The sequence below is a fragment of the Physella acuta genome, unplaced genomic scaffold, assembly GCF_028476545.2.
Source record: "Physella acuta isolate Inbredline_101_S28 unplaced genomic scaffold, ASM2847654v3 ptg000611l, whole genome shotgun sequence".
NCBI lineage: Eukaryota > Metazoa > Mollusca > Gastropoda > Physidae > Physella > Physella acuta.
Window position 1 is genome coordinate 28,377 of NW_026732130.1, and position 24,861 is coordinate 53,237.

A 24,861-nucleotide genomic window follows, 5' to 3' on the forward strand; every position below is an offset into this window, starting at 1 on the left:
AACGTCTAAATATTTAAAAAATATAAAAAATAATTACTGTATAAATTTACAAAATTTAAAAACAACGTTTTTTTTAATTTATTTCTTTAATTTAAAAACATAAAGTAATAAGACGCTGTAGAAATATGACCCACCGACTAAATAAAAAATATTTGACTGTTTTATAAAATTCATAGTTTATAAAAAAAAATAAAGTTCCTAAACTCTATATGTAGCACTGTGGTTTAAAAACGTTTTTATCTATTTTAAATAACTTTTGTATTACTGTTTTTGTTTTAATATATTTACTTTTTTTTCTTTTTAATCTCATGTAGGTTGCAGTAAACAATTGACACAGTCCACCTAACAATGGTAGACATTTTCCAGCGAATTATCTCCCTTCAATGCCAACCGATTATCTCCCCTGCGTGAGACCGACAATGGTAGTGGTGCCGACTGTGATGAATACATCAAAAAAGAAACTTCAATAAAAATCTTCTTTTCACCTAACAACAGCACCAGATAAGAAACGAAATTGAAAATAAAAATCAAAGAATAGTATGGGATCGACGACGGTTGGTAAATAAATAAATCAGATCATTAAATGATCTTTTAACTACAAATAAATGATCTGTTCTGCATATAAATGGTGATTAGCCACGTGACACATTGCATCATTGTATTGCAGATCTTGTATTTCTTCAACTTACTGAATGATAACTATGGCAGACATGACACCATAGCGATCTGAATTTTTTTTATATTTAAAAAAAAAACAGCTTTATTTATTGTTACGCTTGAATTATTTAACTTTAATCAGACAACAGCCAACATGAAAGACCCATAAAGACCCATGCAAGCATAGACTTGGGTGGTGGGTCACCAGTAGTTTATTTATGTTTGTGTTTTATATTTACAACTGAAGATTTCGTTTGATGGATTCTTACCAATTTGGTGCACCATACTTCGGAAAATACAAATTTCACCTTCGTTGGATTGTGGTGTCGATTTGCCAATTTAAAAGTGATTGTTGTGTCGTTTGCTGGATTGGATTATACATCAAATACTTCGGTGATCTTCCAAACGTTTGATACTGGAATGGAATATCCGTTTTCTAAATAGCGATCCCAGAAAAAAAATCGATAATTCCATTCGAAATAGTCAAGAATAAAAAAAAAAAAAAATATTTTTAAAACATTATTTTATTTTATAAAGCAGATTGTTCATCTGGTTTAATATGTTCAAAAAAGGTAACAATTTTTAGTTGTACTACACAGTGCAGCTGCTAAAAATTTAATGTTCTTGCTTTAGTTAATTCCGATTAAAAAAAAAAATTCCTAACTCCGAAGAAGTGAATAAATGTTGATGATAGCTGTTTAATATCGAGAGTTTTTTTTAAGAAGTATTCATCAAGCAATATTACAGTGCATTAAACAAATTTGAATTTATTTAAACAATATTTAGGAATATTTGAAGCACATTATGCTACACGTATAACAAGGAATTAATTATTTTTTTTCCTTGAGAAAGTATACACAAAAATTAACCCATCCCTGATCATTAACTTTCGTATCTCAAATATATTTTTTTTCAAGAAAAGCCTCCGCCCGCGCCCTCCTCCCTGTCCATGGTGGTTACACCCCCCTTCTAGGGCGTCGATCACACATGCCTCCCCCCTCTCCGCCCCGCCTCCATGCTTACAATGAAGAAACAAAACGTCAGAACTCTATCGCTCATCGTCTGCACCTTCACGTACCTGCTTGTGGGCGCCGCTGTCTTTGACGCCCTGGAGAGCGAGTATGAGGACTCCCAGCAACGGAAATTGTTCGATGAGGAAAAGGATATCAGCGACAAGTACAACATCACCAAGGAAGATTTGGAGCTGTTGAGGAAGAACATCATCAAATCCGTGCCGTACAAGGCGGGAACCCAGTGGAAGTTTGCTGGGGCTTTCTACTTCGCTTTGACGGTGATAACGACGATTGGTGAGTAGAGACTGTATTTGTGGTTATCCACACTGATGTGGTCAGCCACACAGCTGTGTGGTCTGTGGTTTCCCACATTACTGTGAGGGTTGTGATCAGCCACACAGATGTGAGGTCTGTGGTCAGCCACGCTGATGTGTGGTCAGTGCTTCTCAGCCACATTACTGAGAAGCACTGTGGTCAGCCACATTGCTGTGAAGTATGTGGTATGCCACACAGCTGTCATGTCTGTGGTCAGCCACACACATTCGATGGATGTGGTCAGCCACAAAACTGAGAGAGTTATCATGTACATTGGTTCCTGTGATATCTTCCTTTCCACTTTATCCTATGTACCCATGTTCATGTTAGTTAAATCTTAAAACGTATGTGTTGTAAAACACTCATTCACTATTGCTGCTCTGCATGTTCGCGTCTCCTAAACAAAAATTCTTGTCTTATAATGTACTTGACGTAACACGTCGTTTCGTCTTCTAAGATTCAATGCTTCTATTTTTCCTTTGTTTACATAGTGCAGTGTTTTAAGTCCCAATAGCGTATAATCACAAATATATAAGAGCCTCAGTTATACACTCTGAGGTCCCTATTTAATCGTGTTTTGTCTAGTGGCCTATCGCGCAGTAATTTTTTAAAGTGCAAATAACCTTGTATAAGTAGTTTAGGAGCACCGCGCTCACAAAATATATTCTGCACACACGCTTATGTTCCTTAGCAGGATTGTTGGTTACGATTAGGAGACTGGGTTGGGCCGGGGATAAGGATTAGATTTAGCGTTTATATTAGCAACAAATATATCCTGCCAATGTTTAAAAAAAGGTTTTTCTGTGTTGAAGTTGATAAACGCATCGCTGGATCTTTTATTACCTACTGTAGCGGAGTGTACATAAACACAACAGGGTTAGCCTGCTTACATATCCTAGGCAGCTTAGTTTATACAGACTGATGAAGAGATGTAAATCTTAACCGGCTCACACAAATTCTGACGTTTATATCATCGGCTGTGCGTATGTGACGTTCTCTGTGTTTGCACATTGATTGTGTATGTCGTGCGTGTTGTGGTGGGCACATATATCTCATGAGGAAGCACGCATGCGCATTGATTGTTGAATTATCTTCCGAATTTTGATTGAATGCTAGTCTCTATCTTCCATTTACGTATCTGTTCTCTGTTATTGTATTATTTATTAAAAAATCTATTTAAAAAAATCAATTTCGTCACACCTCGTGAGTTAGATGTTCTTGAGTCCATTCAGCCTTTTTGGGTACCTGGAACATGCAGAGTCAGTGGAGCTACCAGATATGAAGCTAAAATAAACGCTATTTTTCTCAGATGTCGAGGTCAGAGAAACATATAAATTATACTTCATCTGCTCCATTGAGTGTCTGGTCCTACTTTCTAACAAAAGTTCCTAAATTTTTCAAACCCGAGTTTTTTTTTACCTACCTAGTGACACCACACACACGCACGCGCGCGCGCGCACACACACACACACACACACACACACACACACACACACACACATATATATATATATATATATATATATATATATATATATATATATATATATATATATATATATATATATATATATAAATATATATATATATATATATATATATATATATATATATATATATATATATATATATATATATATATATATATATAATATACAAGTACGCACACACATACATACACACACACACGCACTCACACACACATTCATCAACTACAAGTACACGTCTAAAAACCTTCCTTATTTTATATTTAATAAAAAACAATACCCACGCCACAATCATCCGCCCACCTTTCTGTCCACATTTCACCTTCTATAACTATTCTATAACGATATTTCAAACGAACAACAATAATTGCACGAATAGCCATTTAAATTTAAAGACAACAAACTACTTAAATGGAACTCTAGAACTACTACCCAGTCAAGCGTGGACAGTGTAACAAGCGGATTTTCCCACGTGATCAATTTCACGCATGGATGAATCGACAAATTTAACTCACTTCTTAAAATAATAGACCGGGTCTAGGACAAAAAGACAGCGGCTGGGTACTCTGTTTTGCCTGACGAGCGCTGAGCTCAATAGGAAAAGGTCAAGCGGATGTTGTCTGAATGAAGTTCAATAAATGTAATATGAAGTATTTCGTAGTGTTGTTTTTATTAAGTGTATTTAGGTAGCTATAAAGAGGTGTTGTAGGTAGCATTGTCTAGTGTTGTAAGTAGAATTAGATGGGTATTGTAAGTACCATTAACTGGGTATTGTAAATAGCATTAATTAATTAGGTATTGTAAGTAAGATTAGCTGGGAATTGTAAGTAAAATTAGCTGGGAATTGTAAGTAAAATTAGCTGGGAAATGTAAGTAAAATTAGCTGGGAATTGTAAGTAAAATTAGCTGGCTATTGTAAGTGACATTAACTGAGGTTGTAGTAGAATTAGCAGGTGTTATAAGTAGCATTAACTTGTATTGTAAGTAGAATTAGTAAGGTATTTATAGTATTTATAAATAGCTTAAGGGATGTAACTCGATATTTAAGCATATTTTATAACAGTCATTTTGATAAATTAGTATTTGTTGTATGATTATTAATATAATTAGATAGCTTAATATTGTTTTACTTATCGTACCTAATTTTATTAATTTAAACTTTAATTTATTGTATTTAAAATTCTTTCTGCTGTAAATATTTCTTGGTGACCATTATTTTTCGTCAAGTCATAGTACTCCTTAAACGATCACGTATGCTTTAATTGCGATTCCTCAGCAACGAATACATAACAACTTTCTAGATAGTCTCTGTCTAAATAAATATTAAGAAAATTCAATTACACATTCGAAATTTCAGTTGTTTTTTTTTAATTAATAAAAAAAAATATTAATAAAAAACGTTAAATTAAAATAAAAATAAATAAATAAATAAAAATTTAAAAAAAATAATAAAAAAGCAAAAAATAAATAAAAATAAAGAACGTTAAAATAACAAGCTTTTATGTAATAATGTACTAAGAAGTAGAAAATAAATTATACACTACTATTTGAATAACCCAACTGACATACTCACATGCTAAGTAAATATCTCTGCCCTTGATACTCCACCTACCACTGACAACCCCCTAGCACATTGTTTAACCTACACATAGCTGGTGCATTAGTTCAGGATAGCACCATAACCCATTCAATGCTGGTGCATTAATTCAGGATAGCACCATAACCCATTCAATGCTGGTGCATTAATTCAGGATAGCACCATAACCCATTCAATGCTGGTGCATTAATTCAGGATAGCACCATAACCCATTCAATGCTGGTGCATTAATTCAGGATAGCACCATAACCCATTCAATGCTGGTGCATTAATTCAGGATAGCACCATAACACACTCAATGCTGGTGCATTATTTCAGGATAGCACCATAACCCATTCAATGCTGGTGCATTAATTCAGGATAGCACCATAACACACTCAATGCTGGTGCATTAATTCAGGATAGCACCATAACCCATTCAATGCTGGTGCATTAATTCAGGATAGCACCATAACCCATTCAATGCTAGTGCATTAATTCAGGATAGCGCCATAACCCATTCAATGCTAGTGCATTAATTCAGGATAGCGCCATAACCCATTTAATGCTAGTGCATTAATTCAGGATAGCGCCATAACCCATTCAATTATGGTGCATTAATTCAGGATAGCACCATAACCCATTCGATGCTGGTGCATTAATTCAGGATAGCACCATAACCAATTCAGTGCTGGTGCATTAATTCAGGATAGCACCATAACCCATTCAGTTATGGTGCATTAATTCAGGATAGCACCATAACCCATTCGATGCTGGTGCATTAATTCAGGATAGCACCATAACCAATTCAGTGCTGGTGCATTAATTCAGGATAGCACCATAACCCATTCAATGCTGGTGCATTAATTCAGGATAGCACCATAACCCATTTAGTGCTGTTGCATTAATTCAGGATAGCACCATGTAACAGTAGATGGGTAAGGCTATGTATGTAGGTAGCATTAGCTGTGTGTTTGATGTAAAGGTTGAACAGAGAGTTTGTTGTTACAACAGGTTAAAATACATGTGGGGTAAGATGAAAGGGCGAATTAGGAAAGTTATTAAAGTAACAGTTAAGTTACACTTTTGGACCTGACGGTCCGGGGAGCTTGTGAAGTAGAGTTTACCTAGTATGGTCAGCATTAAGCCCAATCGCTTCACTTTTAAGTGGACGGAGTGGTCTAGCGGTAGAGAGGTGGACTGCTAACACTTAAGTCTCGAGTTCGAATCCGGGTTCAAGTCAGTAGACCAACTCACGTTTGGGAAAATAAAGGCGGCTGGGCATATGCCGAGGTCACAGAAACAAATGAACTCTACTTCACCTGCTCCAAATACCGTCATGTTTGAAAAGGGAACTTTACTTTTTACATGGTCTCCTCATCCAACAAAGTTGTTTTTTTTTTTAAACGAAACGAATTCATCTGCTCTGTTAATCATCTGATCTGTTACTGATGTATAACAGTGCTTTCCTCTCATTCCAATTTTAGCTTCATTTAGTCCATACAGACTGTTTACGACCAGACATCCTACTGTGCCAATGATCTTTAGACCCATTCCTAGTTGTTACTGTTTCATTCATCACATTACACATCAAACCAACAACGTCACACATAAAACTCTATTATTAGATATCCAGTTTTTTCCTCCCATCAGCTGCCAAAAAAAATTACTCGTTTGGCCACATTTTGAGCGAGCCAAAATGGCGTGTAATATGACACCGGGCTATCGAGAAAATAAAAGCTTCTATTTTCAGCCTTAATATATCCCAGTTGACATATTAAACTAGAAATAAAGAACATCGTTTCGGTTTGTTAAGGTTTTATTTTTATTTTTTTCTACGATCGATACTTCGAAATTGATAGTTGTTTGTTTGAAATGGGTTTGGTCACTGGTGTGTAGAGTGGACAGTACGGTGGCCATAAAAGTGCCAGAAACATTATTCAGCATCGAGGTGCGTTATTTTGTAGCCGGTATCGATGCTAGTACACGGCGTGGTTGGGCGGAAGAGCGAGCGACTGCTAACTCAAATGTCTTGAGATCGGATCCCGGGCTCGAGTCCATAGAACGTTACTGAGTCCACTCAGCTTAGATGAGTACCTAACTCACGTTAGGGACGGAGTGGTCTAGATGTAGATAGCTGGACTGCTAACCCGCAAGTCTCGAGTTCGAATCCGGGTTCAAGTCAGTAGACCGTCCCTGAGACCACCCAACTCTGATGGGTACCTAACTCACGTTAAAGAAAGTAAAGGTGGCTGGGCATAGTGGTGACCACGCTATCTCTTCATATGCCGAGGTCAGAGAAACAGGTGAACTCTACTTCACTTGCCCCATAGACCGTCAGGTTTGAGAAGGGAACTTTACTTTTTAACTCACGTTAGGGAAACAAAACCGGCTGGACATAGTGCTGACCACACTATCCCTTGGTATGCCGAGGTCACTTAAACTGATCAACCATAGAGGCGAGTTGACAAAGACACCCCACGTTACATTAAATATTGTCCAGCTAGCTAGAGTGGGAGAACGTGGTCGGAGTGTAGAGCTCGCGATTGTTATCCCAAAAGTCTCGAGTTTGGACCCAGAAGACGACCATGATTCCACCTAGATCGGATGGGTACCTGACTCAAATTAAGGAAACAAAAGCGACGGGCATAGGGCTCAGTGTTTCTTACAGACTTTTTTCTCCGGGGGGGGGGGGGGACTTGAAATTTTCAGGGGGTGGTAGACTTACATCGGGGGAAGGGGGCGGGCACTGTTAAAAGTATATATTTTCTATATAAATTTCATTTCGTTGGGGGGGGGGGGGGGTGGGGGGGTGGGAGGGAGGGAGGGGGGTAGACTTTCTTCAGGGTGGGGGAAAGGGGGGAGGGGCCCCCTCCGAAGAGATGCCTGGAAGAAACTCTGATAGTGCTTACCACATTGTATTCCCATGTATGCCGTAGTTGTATAGAAAGATGAACTCAACTTCATCTACCCCATGTGTCTTGGCCATAAACGGGAAAACGTGATGATGATCGATGTTAGTGTTAGGATGGGGTTTACTGTTAGGCAATGTGGTACGGCGTGGTCTAGAGGTAGAACGAACGGTCGCCAAACTGAAAGTCTCGTGTTCGATCCGTCTGCAGAGCGTCCTTGACTCGACCCAGATATGAAGAATAATCGGGCTGGTAAGTAGGTCACCAACCAGTTCTATAGCTCATGTAAGTTTTATTGAGCCGTAGAACTGGTTGGTGACCTACTTACCACCCCTATTGATGCGGGATCTGGAAAGTAAATTTGCTGATCGAATTGATCACAGCATACCTTTGTATAACGAGAACACAGAAACAGATGAACTCTACTTCACCTGTTGAGACGCTGTGGTCTAATTATTGAGCGTAATATTGCCAATCCATACCTAACTGCACTATGCCAAGCAACTTTTACTTTCCCCCAACGTAAGTCAGGTACCCATCAGAGCTGGGTGGGCTCAGGGACGCCCTTTAGACTTTAATCCGGAATGAGGTCTAAACTTGAGACCTTCGAGCGCCCTACCACCCGACCACGCCGCCCCGTACGGTCAGGGATTGGATTAGGCTTATAGCTTGGATAATGTATAAGGTCATGATAAAGGTTGGAACCCTGGATTAGGTCATTACAGCAAGGTCATGACTCGTGTTATTCAGGTAACATGAGTTAAGTCAGTTAGGATCAGAGACTTAACTAGGGTTAGGATCAGGGAAAAGATTTAAGCTTGCAGAAATGCGGATAAAAATAACCATAACATCGATTACATCCCACTTACATTTAAATAAATAGTGTAAACTTTAAGTTCAGCTTAAATAAATGACTCTAAAGTTTTGTTAAAGAATTCATCTGTCTAGCGTTTTTTTTTACCTAACCATTTTTGGGAGGAAAAATAAATGGTTTACATTTTTCATGGCTGACAAACCCTCCAGAAACTAATCAAATTTCGCACAGTTAATTATTTTAAGCTCTTTGTTTTTAACTATTATTTCTTTGCGTGCGTGACGTTTAATTCAATAAAGGAGTTCATATTGATATCTGCATAATGTTTATGTGGTTGAAAGAAGGGAGATAAATGTATCCAAGACTTGATATGCTTAAGGGATGTAACTCGACATGTAAGCATATTTTCTAACAGTCAGTTAATAAATTAGTATTTGTTGTATGATTATTAATATAATTAGATATCTTATTACTGTTATACTTACCGTACCTAATTTTATTTTTTTAAACTGTAAATTATTGTATTTAAAATTCTTTCCGCTGTAAATAATTTTCGGTGGCCATTATTTTTTGTCAAGTCATAGTACTTCTTAAACGATCACGTTACCTTTATCAGCGTTCTAATCACCGCGAACGATTCTCTAAATAGTCTGTGTACTGTCTAAATAAATATTAAATAAAAAACGTTAAAATAACAAGCCTTTATGTAATAATGCACTAAGAAGTAGAAAATAAATTATACACTAGTATTTAAATAACCCAACTGACATACTCACATGCTAAGTAAATATCTCTGCCCTCGATACTCCACCTACCACTGACGACCCCCCTAGCACATTGCTTAACCTACACATAGCTGGTGCATTATTTCAGGATAGCACCATAACACATTCAATGATGGTGCATTAATTCAGGATAGCACCATAACCCATTCAATGCTGGTGCATTAATTCAGGATAGCACCATAACCCATTCAATGCTGGTGCATTAATTCAGGATAGCACCATAACCCATTCAATGCTGGTGCATTAATTCAGGATAGCACCATAACCCATTCAATGCTGGTGCATTAATTCAGGATAGCACCATAACCCATTCAATGCTGGTGCATTAATTCAGGATAGCACCATAACACACTCAATGCTGGTGCATTATTTCAGGATAGCACCATAACCCATTCAATGCTGGTGCATTAATTCAGGATAGCACCATAACACACTCAATGCTGGTGCATTAATTCAGGATAGCACCATAACCCATTCAATGCTGGTGCATTAATTCAGGATAGCACCATAACCCATTCAATGCTGGTGCATTAATTCAGGATAGCGCCATAACCCATTTAATGCTAGTGCATTAATTCAGGATAGCGCCATAACCCATTCAATTATGGTGCATTAATTCAGGATAGCACCATAACCCATTCGATGCTGGTGCATTAATTCAGGATAGCACCATAACCAATTCAGTGCTGGTGCATTAATTCAGGATAGCACCATAACCCATTCAGTTATGGTGCATTAATTCAGGATAGCACCATAACCCATTCAATGCTGGTGCATTAATTCAGGATAGCACCATAACCCATTTAGTGCTATTGCATTAATTCAGGATAGCACCATGTAACAGTAGATGGGTAAGGCTATGTATGTAGGTAGCATTAGCGGTGTGTTTGATGTAAAGGTTGAACAGAGAGTTTGTTGTTACATGTGGGGTAAGATGAAAGGGCGAATTAGGAAAGTTATTAAAGTAACAGTTAAGTTACACTTTTGGACCTGACGGTCCGGGGAGCTTGTGAAGTAGAGTTTACCTAGTATGGTCAGCATTAAGCCCAATCGCTTCACTTTTAAGGGGACGGAGTGGTCTAGCGGTAGAGAGGTGGACTGCTAACACTTAAGTCTCGAGTTCGAATCCGGGTTCAAGTCAGTAGACCAACTCACGTTTGGGAAAATAAAGGCGGCTGGGCATATGCCGAGGTCACAGAAACAAATGAACTCTACTTCACCTGCTCCAAATACCGTCATGTTTGAAAAGGGAACTTTACTTTTTACATGGTCTCCTCATCCAACAAAGTTGTTTTTTTTTTTAAACGAAACGAATTCATCTGCTCTGTTAATCATCTGATCTGTTACTGATGTATAACAGTGCTTTCCTCTCATTCCAATTTTAGCTTCATTTAGTCCATACAGACTGTTTACGACCAGACATCCTACTGTGCCAATGATCTTTAGACCCATTCCTAGTTGTTACTGTTTCATTCATCACATTACACATCAAACCAACAACGTCACACATAAAACTCTATTATTAGATATCCAGTTTTTTCCTCCCATCAGCTGCCAAAAAAAATTACTCGTTTGGCCACATTTTGAGCGAGCCAAAATGGCGTGTAATATGACACCGGGCTATCGAGAAAATAAAAGCTTCTATTTTCAGCCTTAATTTATCCCAGTTGACATATTAAACTAGAAATAAAGAACATCGTTTCGGTTTGTTAAGGTTTTATTTTTTATTTTATTGTTTTTTTTTCTACGATCGATACTTTGAAATCGATAGTTGTTTGTTTGAAATGGGTTTGGTCACTGGCGTGGAGAGTGGACAATACGGTGCCCATAAAAGTGCCAGAAACATTATTCAGCATCGAGATGGGTTATTTTGTAGCCGGTATCGATGCTAGTACACGGCGTGGTTTGGTGGTAGAGCTTGCGGCTGCTAACTCAAATGTCTTGAGATCGGAACCCGGGCTCAAGTCCGTAGAACGTTACTGAGTCCACTCAGCTTAGATGAGTACCTAACTCACGTTAGGGACGGAGTGGTCTAGATGTAGATTGCTGGACTGCTAACCCGCAAGTCTCGAGTTCGAATCCGGGTTCAAGTCAGTAGACCGTCCCTGAGACCACCCAACTCTGATGGGTACCTAACTCACGTTAAAGAAAGTAAAGGTGGCTGGGCATAGTGGTGACCACGCTATCTCTTCATATGCCGAGGTCAGAGAAACAGGTGAACTCTACTTCACTTGCCCCATAGACCGTCAGGTTTGAGAAGGGAACTTTACTTTTTAACTCACGTTAGGGAAACAAAACCGGCTGGACATAGTGCTGACCACACTATCCCTTGGTATGCCGAGGTCACTTAAACTGATCAACCATAGAGGCGAGTTGACAAAGACACCCCACGTTACATTAAATATTGTCCAGCTAGCTAGAGTGGGAGAACGTGGTCGGAGTGTAGAGCTCGCGATTGTTATCCCAAAAGTCTCGAGTTTGGACCCAGAAGACGACCATGATTCCACCTAGATCGGATGGGTACCTGAATCAAATTAAGGAAACAAAAGCGACCGGCATAGGGCTCAGTGTTTCTTACAGACTTTTTTCTCCGGGGGGGGGGGGGGGCTTGAAATTTTCAGGGGGTGGTAGACTTTCATCGGGGGAAGGGAGCGTGCACTGTTAAAAGTATATATTTTCTATATAAATTTCATTTCGTTGGGGGGGGGGGGGGAGGGAGGGAGGGGGGTAGCCTTTCTTCAGGGTGGGGGAAAGGGGGGAGGCGCCTCCTCCGAAGAGATGCCTGGAAGAAACTCTGATAGTGCTTACCACATTGTATCCCCATGTATGCCGTAGTTGTATAGAAAGATGAACTCAACTTCATCTACCCCATGTGTCTTGGCCATAAACGGGAAAACATGATGATGATCGATGTTAGTGTTAGGATGGGGTTTACTGTTAGGCAATGTGGTACGGCGTGGTCTAGAGGTAGAACGAACGGTCGCCAAACTGAAAGTCTCGTGTTCGATCCGTCTGCAGAGCGTCCTTGACTCGACCCAGATATGAAGAATAATAGGGCTGGTAAGTAGGTCACCAACCAGTTATTTAGCTCATGTAAGTTTTATTGAGCCGTAGAACTGGTTGGTGACCTACTTACCAGCCCTATTGATGCGGGATCTGGAAAGTAAATTTGCTGATCGAACTGATCAAAGCATACCTTTGTATAACGAGAACACAGAAACAGATGAACTCTACTTCACCTGTTGAGACGCTGTGGTCTAATTATTGAGCGTAATATTGCCAACCCATACCTAACTGCACTATGCCAAGCAACTTTTACTTTCCCCCAACGTAAGTCAGGTACCCATCAGAGCTGGGTGGGCTCAGGGACGCCCTTTAGACTTTAATCCGGAATGAGGTCTAAACTTGAGACCTTCGAGCGCCCTACCACCCGACCACGCCGTACCGTACGTTCAGGGATTGTATTGGGCTTGGATAATGTATAAGGTCATGATAAAGATTGCAACCCTGGATAAGGTCATTACAGCAAGGTCATGACTCGTGTTATTCAGGTAACATGAGTCAGGTCAATTAGGATCAGATACTTAACTACGGTTAGGATCAGGGATAGGATTAAAGCATGCAACAGTGCAGATAAAAATAACCATAGTGCCGATTACATTCCATTTACATTTAAATAAATAGTGTAAACGTTAAGTTAAGCTTAAATAAATAATTCTATAATTTTGTTAAAGAATTCATCTGTCTAGCGTTTTTTTACCTAACATTTTTAAAAGGAAAAATTAATGGTGTACATTTTTCATGGCTGACAAACCCTCCAGAAACTAATCAAATCTCACACAGTTAATTATTTTAAGCTCTTTGTTTTTAACATTTATTTCTTTGCGTACGTGACGTTTAATTCAATAAAGGTGTTCATATTGATATCTGCCTAATGTTTATGTGGTTGAAAGAAGGGAGATAAATGTATCCAAGACTTAACATGCTTAAGGGATGTAACTCGTCATGTAAGCATATTTTCTAACAGTCAGTTGAGAAATTAGAATTTGTTGTATGATTATTAATATAATTAAATAACTTATTATTGTTTAACTTACCGTACCAAATATTATTAGTTTAAACTTTAATTTAGTGTATTTAAAATTCTTTCTGCTGTTAATATTTTTTGGTGACCATTATTTTTCGTCAAGTCATAGTATTTCTTAAACGATCTCGTTAACTGTAGCATGGTTATCAATTTCGCACAGGACTTACTGGATTGTCTTTGTACTGTCTAAATAAATATTAAATAAAAACCGTTAAAATAACAAGCCTTTATGTAATATTGCACTAAGAAGTAGAAAATAAATTATACACTATAATTTAAATAACCCAACTGACATACTCACATGCTAAGTAAATATCTCTGCCCTTGATACTCCACCTACCACTGACGACCCCCCTAGCACATTGCTTAACCTACACATAGCTGGTGTATTAATTCAGGATAGCACCATAACCCATTCAATGCTGGTGCATTAATTCAGGTTAGCACCATAACCCAGTCAGTCCTGGTGCATTAATTCAGGTTAGCACCATAACCCAGTCAGTGCTGGTGCATTAATTTAGCACTTTAACCCTCAATATCCACAGTGTCAGCCTTGTTTACCCTCCCCCCTTTCCCAGCGACTCACCCCCCCCCTAACCCCACAACACAGAACGGTGTAATATTTCATACATCTCAACTGAAGTGCAAAACCCTGGCGATCGTCGACCGAAATTGGAGCTGTGGTCCAGCTGTGAGCAGTTGGACGGCTGTGCGACTTAGTCCAGGAAATGACGTCATACCCAAGTACTCTCTATCCCTCGAGGTCTTGTTTTTAGAAATTGCAAATATCTGGCTACAGTATGCGACCCTTTTTTATGTATAATATATATAGCAACAATAGTCTCATGTTTACGTTAATTCAGTATAGGAGTATTACATATAACCAAGTACATTGAATTTCAACGATTACGAACTCAAAGAACAAAGTTAGTGGGTATTTTCTGCGAAAATATCGATAATTGGATATGACAGTCACCATAATCAAGTAATCGGTTTTGTATCGATTAGACGTACCCACATAGAGGGGTATCGGTATTTGAAATAACGATACTTTAACTTTGTGTGATAGGGTTACACCAGCGTTTATTTTTAGGACTGGTGTTTGCGTTAGGGTTAGGGTTATTTTTTGGGTATAGCAGAGCTTACATCGGTAATACTAAATATACATTAAGTTTGGGTTCGTGTCTGTAAAAAGTAATATAATAGTAGTTTATAAAGCAAATTATAATCATGTGTCTAGTAAAATGTGAAATATATTGCTTCCAGGCAAAGTTATCTTAAACAAATACTACTGAAGTTATGTAAGACAAATGAAATTTAAAAACAATAGTCGATCAATTATTTTCTGCCGATTTACCCCCCCCCCCCCCTTTCCACCACCACCTCCAAATACGACTCCCATTTTATTTATACGTCGTCAAAAATGCAAGATCCCCCCACGCATTCCCTTTCTATCGCACATCCATTTTTGCAATGAGCATGTTTTTCGTTAATTTTTTATTTGCTTAGAAATACATACTGTACGACACGTCGCATCTGCTAAAACCCAGCCCAACCACTTCGCCCCCCCCCCCCCCACCTCCCCATTATGCGCAAGTAACGCATCATCACCAAAACAGATACCCCCCTGCTTTTATTCACACCTGTACCCAAATTTCGATACGAGGCTATATCATATGTGTAAAAGTATAAACCTTAAAGAGAATTCTACTACGTCTAGCAATCGCTTAGAAATACCTGAAAAAAAATAATAATTCAGAATCAGACGTGACCTTTCACACTTAACCACCACTCGGCCAATGAACTGTGTTGTAAATACAATCACCTCGTTACGTAATCAGCATCACCCCCCCTCACCCCCACCCCAACCCCACGGCATCTGGTATAAGACATAAACAAAGATGGCCGATAAGGCGTTGTAACTCTGAAAGTAGGTTGAACCAGCGGGAGATAATCTCCAGACTTCCGCTTATGTTGAGCAACCAAGGCCCTTAACTCGTGTTAATTACGTCGCGGGCCATCGCCGCGTCGCTGCATTATTCATCGCCGGCTCCACGCGAGAAGATAACGATAGGTAGATAACTAACACGACGACGATAATGATGCGTAAATAAATGATAGCGAGGTTAGAGATGGGGTTTTTTTATGTACAAAATTGGTACTTTTCCTTTATAGGAAACAGTGGGTACAGATTTCTTACAGAATACTTTTACTACTGATAGGTCATCATAGATTTATATCGTAATCCCATACATTACCATGATAGAGTAAATGGAACATCAATTTTAAACAGTGGCGTAGGCAAGGGGGTTAGGGGGGGGGGGGGGGTTATATCCCCTCCCATGAACATCCACCCCTATATATATATATATATATATATATATATATATATATATATATATATATATATATATATATATATATATATATATATATATATATATATTGTATACATATGGAAAATAAATTTGAACCTCTCCCATGGCCAATTCCTGGCTACACCACTGATTTCAAATATAATTTCTTATACTATATGATAAGGCAAAGCGAACACCAATTTTTAACATAATTCTTTACACTACACAATGATAGGGTACAGCAAACACCAATTTCTAAAATATTTCCTAAAACTGTATGTTAGTGCATAACGAACACCATTTTTTAACATATTCCTTATGCTACCGTAGCCACTATACATCGATAACATAATACCTTTCACTACTGTTATAGGGTATAGTGACCATAAATCTTTGACACAGGATTACTTCCAGGCATCTCTTCGGGGGGGGGGGGGGGCGATATATATATATATATATATATATATATATATATATATAATATATATATATATATATATATATATCAGTGGCGTAGCGAGGTGGGGTGTCACCCGGAGCGGCACTTAATGGTGTCACCCCCCAGAGGCGTAGCGACCCTTCCCGGGGACAAACTTTCAAATTTTCGATTTGCACCCCCCCCCTCAAGTTTTTGATTTGCACCCCCTCCTCGAACTTTCGATTTGCACCCCCCCCCCCCCCTCAAGTTTTTGATTTGCACCCCCTCCTCGAACTTTCGATTTGCACCCACCCCCTCAAGTTTTTCTCTATATATTTTCCTATTTTTTGCCTTGGTGTCACCCCCTAAATGGTGTCACCCGGTGCGGTCCGCACCCCCCGCCCCCCCCCTCGCTACGCCCCTGATATATATATATATATATATATATATATATATATATATATATATATATATATATATATATATATATATATATATGTATATATATATATAATATATATAATTGCTTGTGTGCATACATGCGTGTATACTTATAAAAAGAGGCCAAAGAGGCAACTACTTTAATTTTCAAAGAATCTGTCTCTGGGCGCGTCTATACCTGTTCCTGTTTTTTTTTAAAAGCAGACATGATTTGATTTTTCAAGAATCGCTTCTCTGACGCCAGCACTAACCTAAAGCTAATCCTCGTCCTTTTGTACTTGTTGCAATGAATGCAGTGTTTTAAATTTACACATCATTCTTATTTTTTGTTTCGCAATTTTTATTTTTTCTGAGTTCTCAACCCCGAAGGTAAAAAAAAATAAAAAATAAAATCAAGGGCCATAACTCAGACGACATTCGCCACGCCCACCTCCCTACCCTCCTATATTTTCTCACCGCAACTGGGTTGACACTTGCTAGATGCACCGTAAGGTGCACGCCTTATTCACACCCAGCACCGAGCAGCAGGAACTATTCTTGGAATCTAAAACTAATGTCTTGTACGTCCGCAACAAATGGGAAACTCCCGGCCAGTGTTGAAAGCGGTGTGGAGAAATTGTAACAATGTGGTTTCAACGTGGTTTGAATCCAGTGGCGTAGCCAGGATCGTCTCAAGGGGGGGGGGGGTGTTCTAATTTTTACCCGGGGACAAACTTTCGATTTGCACCCCCGCCTCAAACTTTCGATTTGCACCCCCCTCAAACTTTCGATTTGCACCCCCCCCCCCTCAAACTTTCGATTTGCACCCCCCCCCCTCATACTTTTTCTATATACCGAGGGGTCTATGGGGGGGATATGACCCCCCTAACCCCCCCCCCCCCCTGCCTACGCCACTGTTTGAATCTCTCTTCCAATCAACGCGAGATTCCAGTAGTACGCGAGAGAGAGAAAGAAATTAATGAAGATTACTGTTTTTTCGATTAAGGATGTGAAAATGGGGAGGGGGAGTGTGCAGAAGGTGCGAGACGGTGGTAGGGAATTTAAAAACCGCACTTATTAAATGGTGCAGCTATTTGCACTTCAAGCTAGTTGTTTGTTTATGTGTTTGTTGTCTAGACGTAGAGAGATGGCATTGTAAAGAAACCAGTCTATACATTCACCTCAAAAACATTCTAACAGTGTTTCTCAGATTATCGAAGTAATTGTTTGTACGGCGTCTTAAAATCTCTGAGATAATTAAATTTTTGATTTTGTATTATATTCTGTCGCTTTTGGGTACATTCGGTGTACTTGATGATACTAAAATATTATTTAGGTAACTAACTAATGTTGGAGGAAAAAAAATATTTAAAACAATGCTGCACAGAAGTGGTACTTTCTTTCATAGAGTTGTCAATAACTGGCATCAATATATATATATATATATATATATATATATATATATATATATATATATATATATATATATATATATATATATGCTATATATATATAGCATATATATATATATAGCATATATATATATATATATATATATATATATATATATATATATATATATAGCATATATACATACATTTATAACTCTCGGGAACTGCCCTATTTCTCTTAGTGTGTAGATCCGCCTTGCTAAAATCTTATCTCTAACAAAAAATAAAAGATTCAACACACTGCTTTTAAATGGGGTGAACGATTTATCCATTGGAATCTGCACTAAGGTTTAATTTACCTCAATCCCCGGCTTATTTAAAGTTTAGCACCTGCTTGATCTAAATTTAAAAACGTATGTAAATTGAATGCATTCGTTTTAAAAAAAGAAACTTTAAAATATAAATAAAGCTGAGGCATTCCGTTTAAAAAATTAAATTAATGACGAGGAAATACGATAGCTATTTAACCAAACAAAAGGGTTGAGTATTCTTTTTTTTTTTAAAGTGAAGAAACGTTTTAGACAAATTCTTGCTAGATGTTGTATTGTGCGAGTTTATTTATAACTGTGTGGTTGGGTTACGTAAAATTGGGTAGAATTATTTTGAATAAAACATGAGATGCGCTCAAAGATGAAGGCAAAAAACAAAGATAAAAAGATCAGCCATTGTTAACAACGTAAATAATACAACAGACTTAAGATAGTAAAAAAATGTTGTTTTTTTTTTGTATGTCTTCATGTGATTTAAGTATGTATCTTTTTAAAGACTCAAGTTAATACGGATATTAAAATTATAAAGTTTATTGAAGCATTGGTATGTAAGTTATTTCCGGTAATGCACCGAACATGAAAAACGACTACCTCAAATGATATGAAGTAATCGGACGACAACCCCATACAACAACTTACCCAACATTCGGATAACAACTGTTATGATAGATTATAAATATCTATCATGGTGTCTCCACCTCTCCCCCCTTCTTGCTACCCCACAGGTAACGGTACACACCTGGACCTCAGTCCAGCGGTATTGTAAGGCTGACCGGGCCTCGACCTCAGACTGCGGTCATGAGGGCGGAGCCTGAGTCATGTGACCTGTAGGGTAGGGACGCTACAGTCCGGTCACTCTCCTCTCTCCCCTATTCAGAGGTACACGTTTTTTTTGGTGCTTAGGCACTAGCCATTATTACATTATAATTATTTTGGTGCTACGGCACTTGTTCTCCTCGGAGAAATTAAACGTACGTTTGGCAACGTGTGTAGAGGACTGTGTGGCTTCTTTGGAAGGTAATTAACACTTACTTTTATTAGCTGTAATGTTATAATACTAATTAATAAGTATGGAATGAATATAAAACAATGTATGAATGAAAGCATATTTCCTAGTAATGTTTATTGTAGGCCTTATGTAAGGCTAATGTAAATGTATTATCTGGGTAACAATTTTAAACTTGTATGTGTCTGAATGAATGTGTATATCACACATATGTTAGGAAGTTGTCACATGTATTCTACAGCCGGCCAGCTTGGGGCTAAAACTTAGTACAGAGGTCTGTGTGTGAGGAAGTGTGACCACGCCGCCCTGGAGACCAGTCGCCCCTTCCAGGCTACTTTAAATTGTATCGTTATTACTATGCCAATAATTAATGTATTAATAAAAGTTAAATGATTGTGAAACTGATAATTACTCAATCGTAATTTTAACCCTTTTCACTGAGCCAAATATCGGCAATCAGTCAATAACAATAACACAACATTAATAAACGCAATATTACTATTAAGGGACCTCTTGTCCAACGAGACAAACCCTAGACTAAACAGGTCATTCTGTAGCTGCGGCTATATTTATTTATGTGCGGTATGACTCGCTAGAGCATATTTGCCACAACAACCCCGTACAACAACTTACTCAACATTCGGACAACAACCCTATACAACAACTTACCCAACATTCGGATAACAACCCTATACAACAACTTACCCAACATTCGGATAACAACCCTATGCAACAACTTACCCAACATTCGGATAACAACCCTATGCAACAACTTACCCAACATTTGGATAACAACCCTATACAACAACTTACCCAACATTCGGATAACAACCCTATGCAACAACTTACCCAACATTTGGATAACAACCCTATACAACAACTTACCCAACATTTGGATAACAACCCTATACAACAACTTACCCAACATTCGGATAACAACCCTATGCAACAACTTACCCAACATTTGGATAACAACCCTATACAACAACTTACCCAACATTTGGATAACAACCCTATACAACAACTTACCCAACATTCGGATAACAACCCCGTACAACCACTTACACAATGTGCGGGGATGGTTTTTGTGGATATATAAATGTATATATTTGGTACACCGTCATGTATACACTATACATTCATCTCCGGGGATCTCTATAAAGTGTAGCCTGGCACAGTTTAGTGATGGAAACAAACACAAAAAGTCCAATTCAAGGTAAAACTATAATTACTTATAATATTTACACAACAATCTAACTACAACTTGCGCTCGACTTCTCTCTACACGCTCCCATGACCAACTATAACACCATCTACATTTTAACTCTCTACATCTTTCCTCTAGCGCTACCTATCTGTAACTGCTGACCTACGCTTCAGTAGTCATCTGACCGTCCCACGTGACCGGTCTACCTGACTACGCTTTGCACTGTTTCTGCTATCTTCTGCTTGACCTCTATGACGTATAACTTGCGTCATCACACCCAACATTTGGGCAGCCACATACAACCCGACATCCAGACCACCACCCCAGACAACCACACAACCACTTGTTCTGACAACCATCTAACACACCTCCTTATACAATCTACCCATCCTAATTGCTACAAACTTTACATCTGCTTAAATCTATTCTAAGTAATTACAACTAACGCACAGTATTTTACGCGCCAAATTCTGGTGCGTAAACATTACTCGCACATGCGCGCGGCGCATAAGAAACGAGAGGTATGAGGTGAGAGTGCAAGAGGGATAAGGCAGTTTACGCCTAATGTCTACACGCTATATATTAATCTTTCCTTTATCACAAAATAAACGTAACGTTGAAGGCTAATAGCCGTGTTTTTTTGTATATATAATTTAGCGTGACGGGGGGTGGGGGGAAGAGGGGAGAGCACTGGATTGGAAGGTGCATGACGCGATAAGGACAGGGGGGGGGGGGAGTTTTGTTTTTGTTTTCGTAGCGAGAGTGAGTGTATGACAGTTGTTCGTTTAAATCTGGCATGATTTTTTTTTTTTTTTTGGGGGGGGGGGGGGGGGTTGACTTCCGGGTTAAAAAAAATGGTTCGGGTTAAGACAGGAGAGATAAGCAGGTAGATAATATATTTTAAATTGAGAAGAGTTATGTTTCCATTGATGTACCTAGTTTCTGTGAACCAAGTTTCACTTTTCAGTGGTTCATTTATGAAAACTCAGTGAAATTTAGTGTATATTTTTGTTTCTTTCTTTTATATGGTACGACGTTTGGCTGTGTCCTATACGAAAACGTCCCTTTTTATGTATATATACCTATATATACATATATATATATATATATATATATATATATATATATATATATATATATATATATATATATATATATATATAAAACTTCTATTTTGTATCATTTTTGATGACGTTAAAATCACTACAGCAGAACTATTTTTTCGCGCCCCATATTTCTCTCTTATATGTCACCACCCTTAACGGTATTACCGCACCGCGTTCTATTTCTATAAGAGCAACACAAACGAGGTTCCCAATGAGGGATGGTAGGGTGCGGGGACGGTGGGGAGGGGGGGTCAGAGGACACTTGTCTTCGTCAGTCAGATCCCGAGGGCCGGCTGGAAATACACTCGGCAGACATTACCCCGATTTGGGCAGATTTGTCCGAGAGCGTCTCAGTTTTTGGGCCCCACTCTGGTCCGATGACGTCATCGGTGTTGACCTTAAGAAAACACACCAAAAACAATAATAAGAAAAATATATTTTTTTTAAACGTGAAACAAAATCTGGTACATGTAAATAAGATCTGTTTTTTTTTTTTTGAACAACTTTTTAAAATTTTCTTACCGATGATGAAGTTTATTAAACTCGATTGTTGATTTTTATGAGTATTCTGCACACACTAAAATGTTTTATCCTTTGTATAAAAGAGCTCTACGTGTTTCTAAAAACAACAGAGGAAATAAACTGTAAAAAGAGGAAGAAAAACACCAAAAGCCTAAATGGCCGTAATTGTAGCAACTGCCCTGCAGCCAGTATAATTAAAGTAAAAAAATATCTTCTTCGGACCTAGTGTGGTCAGCACTATACCGAGCTTCTTTTCAGGTGAGTTAGGTACCCTTCAGATGGGGGGGGGGGGGGGGGCTCGGTGACGTTCTTCTGACTGGAATCTAGATTCGAACTCCAGACTTTCAGGTTACCAATCTAGCGCTCTACCGCTAGTAAAATAAAAAGCTAATTTTTTTTTGGCTGCATTACTGCACAGTCGGTGTTTAGAAAATAAACTAGATTACAAGTTGCATTTACATACAGGATTAATTGTTTTATATATCAATGGCGTGACACCAAATTAAAAACTTAAGGGGCAATGACGGCCCAATGAGAAGTGGGGGCTGTTTCGGGTCAGTTGTAGGTTAAATTAGAATAGTCTAGAATAGGCCAGAAAGTAGGGGATAGGTGTGTGTGAGTTGAGTTAACCTCGGGGTGTTTATGTATTGTTATCCCAAGGTCGAGTGTGGGTATAAAAGCTGGAGTGAACTATTATAACGGGACTTTTAGTTAGTAGCGGCTAGGGACGAGGGCTCCTGTGTAATGTGTAAAGATGTGGACAAATAAAGTATTGAACATTTTCTCGGATCGTTTTCTGCATTGAATAAAACACAGACGTAACAAGGGCGTTTCTGCCAAAGTGAATGACTACATAAAAATAGAAAGGGGGGGGGAGGCGCTAAATTAATAGTTCTCCACGGGTACCGGAATAGGTCGCTACGGCTTTTTTTGTCCAGTCTGTTAACGTCCACTATACGTGTAATTGTCTTCAAACATTGATGCCTCTAACACGTACATTTCATTGCTGTTTGCAACAACCTCACAGCAGTTACCATTTTCTTTTTTTTCGCTGTTAAAATACGAACCTCTAGTCAAGGAAATTGAATTTTGTTGACCTACCTCGCAAACGTATTTCAGTCTTGACAGTGTCAAGAACGAGCAATTTTAAACATGACATTTATTTCACTTTAAGCGTTTGCGAGTAAATTTAAGGATCGCAATAAAACTCGAACCACGCGCGTACAATGGTGTGTTATGTGTGGCTGGTGTTTTGCTAATGAGTTTTCAGCGAACTTTAATTAATTTTATCTTAGGTAAAGTATCAAAGTTTAGCTACTCCATGTAACGATTCGTAATTATAAAGACCCATAGTTAATTTTAATGAATTTTAAACAAATTTTAATCAACCTGAAAGTATTTAATTGTTTTAAACTTTTTTTTAAACATTAAGTAACTTAAAATAGTAGATAGACCGAACTACGTTTGAAATTTGTTGACAAAATAAAAATGAGCGCCAACTAACCCTCATTTTGTTTATTTATAAAGTTCCTTGGTTTATTTTTAGCATTACACATGAATTAAGTTTTATTTTGCGAATGAATTCTGCGAAGATAATTATCTGTGTATTCGATGGGTGTAAGTGATTTAGGTACTCTTGTCATTTTGTGATACAATTCGCATAATGTACAGACATTCAACACTGTTTCAAATAGTATTTTTGCGATTCCCCCATTTTTATAAAAACGTCTAAAAATAAAAATTTAGTTATAAATAAATTAACTCAGAAACTCAAGTAACATGCTACTATTTTCTTTTCTAGACTACCAATTTCATTTTGTTGTTTTAATTTTGACTAGGTGTGTACACAATATGAACGAAAAGGTCTACTCAATATGTGCGATATGACTTACCCGAAAGATACGATATGACCTACCCAATATGTACGACATGACCTATTCAATATGTACGATATGACCTGCCCAATATGTACGATATGACCTGCCCAATATGTACGATATGACCTACCCAATAAGTACGATATGACCTACCCAATATGTACGACATGACCTATTCAATATGTACGATATGACCTGCCCAATATGTACGATATGACCTGCCCAATATGTACGATATGACCTGCCCAATATGTACGATATGACCTACCCAATAAGTACGATATGACCTACGCCAGCTTTTACAATACCTGTCAACAACAGCACACAGACAACAATACAGATGGGCCAAACGCTACATAATTAATCACACAGCTCTATAATCTAATTAGCCATGTAAATTCCAAATGCTATGGAAAATTCACAAAGCATGTGTGTGTAAGTAATTACCAGCAGTTCATATATATATATATATATATATATATATATATATATATATATATATATATGCATGCGTGTGTGAGTAATTACCCACTCATCGTCTGGGCTATCGACGTTAAAAAGAACATATTCCACGATATTTAG

The 24,861-nt window shown here is 38.1% G+C and overlaps 1 protein-coding gene across 1 annotated transcript in view; it reads left to right on the plus strand.

Annotated features, from left to right (window-relative positions):
• Window positions 1-321: 321 nt before the first annotated feature.
• LOC131947892 (two pore potassium channel protein sup-9-like) overlaps window positions 322-24,861 on the plus strand; it is a 105,096-nt gene continuing 80,556 nt past the window's right edge. Inside the window, exon 1 of the mRNA XM_059309281.1 lies at window positions 322-1,964. Within this exon, the coding sequence (XP_059165264.1) occupies window positions 1,673-1,964 (292 nt within the window). The 5' untranslated portion in view covers window positions 322-1,672. The remainder of the gene's footprint in view (window positions 1,965-24,861) is intronic.